The 10,171-nt window shown below is 32.2% G+C and overlaps 1 protein-coding gene across 1 annotated transcript; it reads right to left on the bottom strand.

Annotated features, from left to right (window-relative positions):
• Positions 1 to 836: 836 nt before the first annotated feature.
• Positions 837 to 5,711, bottom strand: LOC127091384 (OVARIAN TUMOR DOMAIN-containing deubiquitinating enzyme 10). The gene is made up of 11 exons (XM_051030009.1): positions 5,451 to 5,711; positions 3,989 to 4,427; positions 3,732 to 3,886; positions 2,859 to 2,932; positions 2,521 to 2,575; positions 2,310 to 2,384; positions 2,130 to 2,203; positions 1,980 to 2,028; positions 1,584 to 1,668; positions 1,392 to 1,448; positions 837 to 1,195 (listed from the first exon to the last, which is right to left on the bottom strand). The coding sequence occupies exons 1-11, from the start codon at positions 5,544 to 5,546 to the stop codon at positions 1,134 to 1,136; spliced, it is 1,221 nt and encodes a 406-aa protein (XP_050885966.1). The 5' UTR covers positions 5,547 to 5,711; the 3' UTR covers positions 837 to 1,133.
• Positions 5,712 to 10,171: the final 4,460 nt, after the last annotated feature.

Below are 10,171 nucleotides of genomic sequence, written 5' to 3'. Positions count from 1 at the left end.
CACCAATTCATCTGACGCATCTGTTTTGAAAGGTGGTTATTTTGAAAAAAAAATTGAAATAATGATTATTTTGAATTTCTTTTTTAAATATGATTATTTTAAAAAAATCTAATATTTGAATTGGATGAAGCAGTGTTTGGAGAGTTTAGATGTATTCTTCAAATTCAGTAGTATAGGTTGATATAATAATTTAAATATTAAAAAATATGTTAATGATAAATATTCATTTATCATTATATTCAAAAGTGTAAGTTATATCTATTCATTTCAAAGCTACCCCTTTTTTCCTCCAAAAAGAATTATTCTTTAAAGAGGTCAGCACACTGCCAATGATAGTTGAACTCACATCCTTATAAAATATGAGTTAATTTCTTATCAACTGAATTAAATTAACCTTATACATTACAATAAAAAGTATTTGTTCAAACATGCTGAGATATTGCTAGTACTAAAATAAAAATGGTGATGACTATTTGCATACACAATTATGAATAGTTAGTTTAAATATAAATATTTATATCTTTTCTTGTTATGGATAGTTGGATACATGCTCCTTAAATATGGCCCCAGGGCAGTCGCTCAGCTCATCCAATCATGTTCAGAACCACCATTGCATGATATATATTTATATATAATACTATCAAGAATTTAAAATTTCATAGTTATAAAATAAAAATATACCAAATGCCTCAAAATAAGTGTTAGTAAAACTGTGAAAGATCTTTTAAAATCTAAAGATTTGGATTCTGTAATCTTATTCCGATCTAACAAATACATTTATGAAAGAATAGATGGATAAGTCTAAAATGGTGTATATTTGAATGAAATGATAAATCTAAATAAGAACATAACACTGTAGATTAACATGTACGTAATACACTTTATCACTTCATGTATAAAACCTTATTTGTTTTAGAAAACATCCAAAATATGACAATGTTGGTAGGAAAGCATCCCAAAATTTATATCATTACAATATTATCATCAAAGAAATGTGATAAATTTAGATAAAAAATCCTTATTGGCGGTTGGCAGACTCTTTGATGAATTTGGATATACAATCACATGGATAAAATTGTAGAAGACACCCGTGTGTAGAATGAAAGTTGGTCTCCTCTAAACTAGTCATGTTATTAATGCGAGCTCTCAAAACTCCACCACCTTTTCTTCTTTCTTGACTCATTTGAAGTTATATCTGTATCAATAGTAACATATCGGATATCAACCAAATCATACACTATATTTGGAAGAAAAATAACTCCCAACATGGAAGTTTGATGTCTTGCTCGGTCAATCATGTGAAATTCAAACAAACCAAATAGTTTTAACCCTTGGTTTGGTGAAATTGTTCCAAACTGATTAGATAAGTACAAAAAATTGTAAAAATATACCTCCTTGAGGATAGATGGAGTTGTAATGCACCTCTGCCCAAAAACTTATAAAAATCACTGCACAAAAACACATTATACGATGAACAAGTTAGTATGAGCCAAAATACAGAAAATGCACCAATGCTTATAGAAGAATGTCCAATTGTGTTAATGTGAAGATAACCTAAATCATAGAATCTAGGAAAATCTTACCTCCTTTTGGCTTCTCAAAACTAGGAAGAATCTCAATGCAACACGTGTCTTTGAAAGAAGTCATCACAAATATTCTCACACCATACTGAAGAAAAAAAATGGTATTAGTAACAAATTAAAAGGCACATCATATTACATCCAATTTCAAATATTATTATAAGTTTGTCAATAGCATCATTTGAAGAAACATGCAGGAAATGGCGAATGAAAGTTAAATTCAGCCACAGTTGAGAGGAGAAAGATATTGAACATACTTAAACCATGCAACAAAAGATACTCAAACAAATGTTTTGTTGAAGAGGAACAGTAAGTTTTATAGAAGCTTTAAGATGCATAGAACGGTAATGGAACATATTCAAACTGTTTTATAGATGTAGTACGTTGAAAAACTCATACCGAATCTGCAGCAGCTTGAAGAGTGACGTGATCTCCCCATTCACCACTCCTAATTTCATTGAAAATGAAAATGGAAGTTGCTATTGGTTAGCTTATACGAAATAATTTTTATATAGGAAGATAGATAGAGAAAAAAGTGAAAGTTATTACCCGGACATCTTTTCCAAATATTCACTATATTCCATGGGAACATATGCTTCATAAATATCTGGATGAGACTTCAGCTGTTTAAAAGATCATTCACTAATCAGAACCTAAGAATAGTTCATAAAAAGAAACAACTTCAGTAAGCATGATGAAACGTAGCCCTCTAGTGGCTAGACAGCTAACCTGGTTTACAACTTTTCGTCTGACAAACTTGTGGTGATCAGGTGTGTTATACAACTGATCAGATAATGCACGAAACTGGAGAAGAATAAAGATAAAATAATTATTAATTGATGAATGTAGAAACTTATGATCTGAAATGAAAATGATTAAAGCCGCTCTGCAAACGCGGGGGAACAAAAAATTGGAAAAGTGAATGTTGAAAGCAACAAACCTGGCAATTACCATCACCCTGTACCTTACGTTCCACAAAGTCATATAATTGCAATCTGTTTAAAAATATAGATGGCTTAATTTGACACGTTGAGTATAAGTTTTAAGAAAATGTAGACAAATAAATAATCCTTTAAATCAACCTATGCTTTATAGACTACGAATGAACAAAAAAATAATAATATAGGGGCGTTGAGTGCACACACAAAATGAACCTGGGCACCTATGGCAATGGATTCTCTGTAATGAGTTTTATTAAACTTCTAGACAATGATACATACATGATGGAAGCATTTTTATTAGCTTTTAACAAAGGAGAAATATGCCTATGACCAATACCTATCCAGAAGCCTTTCATGATCTGATGTTGCTTCATCAATAGAAGGAATTTCTCCATTAATTTTTGGAATATGCTACACAAGAGAGTAAAAACGAAATTTTTAAGCAGACCATACAACTGATAAAAAAAAATCAACTTTCTAATATCATAAGACATGGTGTTAGGAACACAGACAATTTGATAGAAAGAATAAAGAAAACAATTATTTTGTTGAATAATTGACTGAGGGGAGAAGCGTTACATGTCTTTCTTCCAAGGTTTTCCCCTTCAAGAAGGAGCTCTCCTTTCACTTACACACTTTAAAATATAGTCAATGAATTGTCCTAATCTGATTTCCCTTAGTTATGTTCCCTTCTAATCCTCTCTAATAAACTAACTAATGGGAAAAGATTATCAATATATCTGTTGGGATCCTTTCTTTGAGTAAAAAGAGAATTCCTAAGATAATGGTGTAAAAACATATTCACATGAATAAGGATTGCAAACAAATGAAGTTTTTCTGATTTCTGTAGAGAGATTGAAAGAGAAGATGCAAAAGGTTTACAGAGGAGAACTCTCCTTTCATACTGGAATAACCGGACCCAAAACTCAATTATTCCAAAAGCTATCCCTCCCCTTCATCAATTGAGGGCTATTTAAATACTTTCAAGAATAACCAAAATACTGTTAACAACTAATACTTAACCAACTAATCAACTAATTAATTTCTACTAACTAACTCTTAACCACTCTAATTATCCTATATTCTATACCCTAGCAATATTTTAACAAAAAAGAGCATAGTAAGCAAGTTCTTTGGTACAAAATAACCATTAAAAGGTGCACAGTATATAATTATCCATTCAATACATAAATCAAGAAGCTAAACATACAGGAATGGGAGTTATCTCACTCAATCTCCTCTCTATTTCATCATCAAATGGATAGTTGTCAACAAGCTCCAATGAGCATCCCCCCACTTCACCAGGACTACAGCATGAGCTAGAAGTTTCTATGTCTCCAACTCCTTCATTAACATAATTATGACCTGCACATATAAATTTTTTATTGAGTTAACCAAATTATGCAAAAAAATAAATTTCAACCATACAAAAGTACTCAACATCTTAATGCGTGCATTTACTGATACCTCCTGAACAATAGTTCATCATCGGTGTGTTTTGCCAATCATATGAAGTCTCAGAAGCATGATAGTGTTCTTCATCTGGCTGTGAATAACCCGAACGCTCGGCAATCTCTAGCTGTGAAAACTCTTCTTGAAGAGTCCGTGCAATGATCTCATCATTCTCTACTTGGTTACTTTCAGAATCATAATGACTGTGAAAGTAGTTTTCACCATAGACATCACCAGTATCATGTTGAATTAAGTCACCGTAGTATCCAGGACTATAACGAGGATCAACATCAAAAAGATTCATACCCCATTGAACAACATCCGAATGCTCATGTAATGCCATCTTTGAGTATTGAAAATGACAATGAATCTGAAAGTCTTCTATGGAATGATTCCGCACCAGCAATTGTACTCCTGCCAAAATAAGTTGTGGATTTAGAAACTGGAGCTTCAGCTGTAGTTGAGATAATGATATACTAAATCATGAACAGATAACATTAAATTCATCACTGCATCAGTGAGGACAGAAATTAGAAGCGTGTAGGCAAATGTTCATATAATTTTATAGGATCTCAATTATTGAATGACTATAAAGAGAAAAAACATAAACAAAATTTGCACATCAGAAGGTCATGTGTAGAGGATGATTCCAGGATAAAATAAACAAAAGCAGAAACCATCAAGTATATTCTTTATTCAAAACTTTTAAGATCAAACAACTGCATCCTTCCATAAACTTCTCCAGGCTAGTTTTAACCTAGATCCTTCCAGTCCTGTTCAATATCAGTTCTATAGCACCATAACATAGCGAAATTTGACCAAATCACTATTGTTCTGCAATAAACTATCTAGCAAGGTTTTAAAAAACGGTCAGCTACCGCAAAAACGACCGCGAAAAACGGTATTAGGGAGTGTCGAAACAGATACCGTTATTTACTGTTTTTGTGATAAAGAACAAATTGTGGTTAATTCACACGGCACGACCGCAATCAGCATCACAACACCTGTCCACACTGAAATCGCGAAAGCCTTTACGCAACGGCGACCATATTTAAAACCTAGCTATCTAGTTCAAAATATTGTCAAATAGCAACTATAGCAGCGCTACTTAAACATACCAATATTTTCTGCTATATACGATTGACAACACCAGATCCTTGCTTATCAACTAACTATATCCACAATCTCTATGTTGTAAAAAGGAAAAAAAAATGAACAAACGAATCCATATCTATGACTCTATTCCCCATAACTTGTTTCCATAAGACACAGTAAATCTTGTTGCATCTTCCAGTTCAACTGTATCTAAAACAAGAAGATGAACCATAATTGAAACCAAAAGCAACTCAATTTTCAAAACAAATCCATACGAATCCAACAAAAATAGAAATAAGCTCCAAAACCAAATGATCCAATAAACGCAATAGCATTAAAAAAGAACCGAACAAAAACTAATCAAAGATGAAAACTCTTCTACCTGATTCAGCACCAACTCAAATACACGATCCTCAAAGCCTCTTTGTGTTCGTCGCAGTTTAAGCATGGGAAGTAAGAAAATGCGATAGATAAGCATGAAACATTGAAAATTTGTAGTATGAAAATGGGAAAAGAAAACGCACTTTGACGCGTTTATATATACAGTTGGCGACGGCGTTAAAGGTCGAATTTCTTGTTATGAGGTATTGGGCGGCATTTTTCTATTGCATTTCTTTAACCCAAAAATTCCTAACATATCTGAAACCATATGGTTATTGATTATTATATCATTCAATTAATTAATTCAAAATAAATCAAATTTAAATAGGCAGGAAATCCGAAATTCAATAGCACTTAAATTAAATTAAATGATACAGTAATAGATTTATAAACTCATATAATAATCTTTCAGCATAAATTTATAATTTTTTTATTAATTTATAGTTTATTTTTTAGACACTATTTTAAGATAGTTTAAAATTCATAGTTTATATCTTTTCTTCTATTTTTTAATTATTTTAACAAAAAAATTATATTTTATTTTATTTTATTTTATCAAATATTTTAATTAATTTATCAATGGCCATTATTAACATTATTGTGTTTAGAGAATATCTAATTTAAAAAAGTCTTTATAATTATTGACGGTTGTGATTGGTTGCTGAATGAAGAAGATATCAAACTCAACGTCTGTAATTGGTGCAGCATTGCCTCTTTTGACTAACTACAAAATGCATCAAATCACTCTTAAGTAAATAGACAAATGGAACTTCCGTTAAGATTTTCCAAGGAATAGTTATGTAAAAATATCAGATATAATTCCAAATTTAAATTTGTAGTGTTTCACTTATTATTTTTAAAAGATAATTTCCGATCACTTGATTATTTAGAAAAAAAGTTGACAAATTAAAAGAAATAGTAAAAATACTCCGTCCGACCTTATTTATAAACAAAAGTCTTTTAATTTTTTTGGCCTTAAATATAAGTAAATGTCAACCAATCTAGGTGTATTAAATGTCTTTATTCCAAAGTATCCTTGTATTAATTATTTTATTATTATTATAAGACAATTTAATTGAGGATATACTAATTGTGTTGTCTCTTCCGCATAAAATCAAAAAACTTAAATGCACTTAAATATATTTTTTAATAAATATAAAATTTATCATTTTTGCATTGAAATTAATTAGTATTGAGAAATGAAATTTTGACATTAGGCGAAATGGGATGATATACTTCACCGTTTATTGACTGTGTGTGGTTAAATTTTTTATAATTGAAAGAGAATCTTTATATCATTATGCGGCCTGCACTGAGGGTACAATATTCGTTTTCTGTCATTAATCAATGAATAAGTTAACTATTGATCACATGTGACTGTGAAGGATGAAATTGATCAGAATAAACTTTTTAAAACAGTTTGGCATGTACGGGAATTATAAATCTAGATTACCAGTTTCGTTTATAAAATTGTAATCCTTCCTTAATTAAACTTACCAGTTAGTTAGCACTTAATTATAAATTTGTGACTTAATTAATTGTTTTCGATGGAAAGGGACACATGAGCTCCCTTAAAAAAAGAATCCAATACGGCCATGAATCATGCATGCATGCCATAGAAAAGTATATAGCGTTATTTTTGCTTTTAAAATGCATACATCATGCATCATGCAATTTGTAAGGGTTCTATTTACGAGTGCTGATAAAACAGATTCGGATTTTTGAACATATCTGTTTTATCTGTATTTTTTTATAAGACATATCAAAATTTTAGGCATGTGCCTTCTACTATGTATGTCAATCTCGCCCTATGTTCTATGGTTTTTGTGGACGCGAGCATTAAAATGAAAATCTATAACTTTTAGATTTAAAAGTTTCAATGCTCGCGGGCTCGCCAAACCCCGTACTCATTTTTCTTCGGGACGAGACAAGATTTTAGTCTCGCACTCTCAATAAAGTTTGCGTCGCCCCGCCACATTTTTTGCGGATTTTTGTAGAACGGATCTAAATGGAACGGGCATGCTCATTTGTCACCCCTACTATTTATCATTGTTTTTAGTAAACACATCACGAGTTTTAGTTCATTTAAGGGATTAAACTCGAAAAAATATTAGGGATATTTTGTGTGAAATATTTGAGAAAGTGTAATAGTGCTATGATGTTTTATATTTGAATTTAAAAGTATTGGATGCAAGTTGAAAGAAATAAGAGTAGAAGTACTTAAAAAGGATAAAGTAAATGAAGAAAATGAAGAGCAAATGCAATTGAATAAAAATGCTTGAATTTAAAAGCGGTACGCAAGTTCATACATTTCTCATAATTTATGTATCTATGTGACTCGGATGTTTGAATTCTATAAGAAATAAAATGAAATGGCAACCCTTGCCCCAGAGACCAAATCTACTTATATACTATGTACATCAATAATTGTCGGAAACGGTCACTCCTTCAGGATTCAACATGTATCTTGTTATATGTGCTTATGTCTTCTGATGTGCTTCCACATGTCTATAGTTCTTGAACAACCTCTTTCAAAAAGTTCTTCTGTCGAATCTTGTGGTTTGGTGTTGAAAGAGATATCTAGGTATCTGCATTTAACACTTATATTTATCTCATATCCATATTACTAGTCCAACAACCTGAGTCAAAAATCATAGGCTAACAAATGTCTTGCAAAAATGACATTTTCGATCATGTCTTCTATATGGCAGAAAAATGGTGTTTTTTAGTAACTCCCAATACTATTCAAAATTTTCTACATACGTCACCATCATCATGACTACTACTACCTAGCCATCAAATCAGTAACATGCGTGCATCTACCATCATGGCTCTGATTTTCAAGGCCAACGTGGATCATATAACACCCTAATCCCCAACTCGACATTTAACAAAATAGTTCAAACAAAAATCATATATTAGAGTGTCACGCATGCTTCACCAAAGAATATAAGTCTCAAATACCAAATAGCCATGTAAAATAAGCAGCAGAAATTAAATGAGTCTGACATAAAGTCTCAACATCAAACTCCAACATATAAACAAAATATAACACAAATGACGAAAGATATCTCATCCCATGTGCTACATATCAGAGCGACTCCTCTAAGATCCAAAGATAAAATCTAAAAGGGACACCAACGTCATCCCATAACTCAGCGGCTACTTTTGTACCTAATTATTTGTACGTCCGAGGAGTACAGACGTCACAACAAGAAACGGGGGTGACAATACATCTAACAAATGTTAATGGTGAAATTCAGCAAGACATAATAGTAATAACGAATATAGAAATATTCTCAATCACACTCAAACACAATCAAACAGATCATAATGCAGATGCAATATAATGTCATCATCTCCTTCTCAAATACATGTGGTACCAAACCCACTGAGATAAGAGACATGTTACTGATATTCTCGTGTCTCCGGTCCCTCCCAGAACCGTGTCTCTGTTTAGACGTGAGACCGTCATATCTCGAGCGACAAACACTTTGCTCTCAAAAGGATTGTAGAAATAATACCCTCTTGTTTCTTTAGGATACCCCACAAATAAACATTTGTTAGATTTGGGCTCAAGCTTAATTGAAATTTGTCGCTCCACATAAACTTCGCAACCCCAAATCTTCATGTAAGACATATGTGGTTTCTTACCACTCCATATCTCATATGGTGTCTTCTCAATCTTTTTGGATGGAGCATGGATAAGTGTGTAAGCTGTTGTCAATAGTGCATGTCTCCAAAAGGAGTTTGGAAGATCGGCGTGACTCATCATGGATCGGACCATGTCTAACAAGGTTCGATTTCTTCTCTCAGATACACCGTTCCATTGGGTTGTTCAAGGAGGAGTAAGTTGGGATATAATCCCACACTCTTTCAGATGGTCATCAAACTCTAGACTTAAATATTCACCACCTCGATCTGATCGAAGAGTTTTAATATTCTTACATATTTGGTTTTGTACTTCATTCTTGAATTCCTTGAACTTTTCAAAGGACTCTGATTTGTGTTTCATTAAATACTCATAACCATATCTACTGAAATCATCAGTAAATGTGATGAAGTACTGAAAACCTCCTTTGGTTAGTATGTTCAATGGTCCACATACATCAGTATGTATGAGGGCCAAAAGATCATTAGCTCTTTCACCTTTTCCTGTGAATGGAGACTTTGTCATCTTTCCAATTAAACAAGATATGCATGTCTCATATGACTCATAACCAAAAGAGTCCAAGAATCCATCTTAATGGAGTTTGGAAATGTGTTTCTCATTTATGTGGCCTAATCGACAATGCCAAAGGTAAGTTGGACTTACCTCATTAGGTTTCATCCTTTTAGTATTAATGTTATAAATAGGCATTTCAAGATCAAGGACATATAGTCCATTGTTCATTTGTGCAGTAGCATAGAATATATCATTCAAATAAATGAAGCAACAATTATTCTTTATTGTAAATGAAAAACCAAACTTGTCTAAACAAGAAACGAAAATAATATTCCTGCTAATTGCAGGTACATAATAACAGTTCTCTAACTGAATTATTAAACCACTAGGTAAAGTCAATACATAAGTTCCTACGGCTAAAGCAGCAACCTTGGCTCCATTGCCAACTCGTAGGTCAACTTCACCTTTTGCCAAATCTCTATTCCTTTTTAGCCCCTACACATTGTGTAAGAACCTAATTTTGACCCTAAGATCCCTCATGGCATCATGTTATTGCA

Source organism: Lathyrus oleraceus, chromosome 6, assembly GCF_024323335.1.
Source record: "Lathyrus oleraceus cultivar Zhongwan6 chromosome 6, CAAS_Psat_ZW6_1.0, whole genome shotgun sequence".
Classification (NCBI taxonomy): domain Eukaryota; kingdom Viridiplantae; phylum Streptophyta; class Magnoliopsida; order Fabales; family Fabaceae; genus Lathyrus; species Lathyrus oleraceus.
The sequence above is the reverse complement of the archived record's forward strand: the minus strand, read 5'-3'. Positions and strand labels throughout refer to the sequence as shown.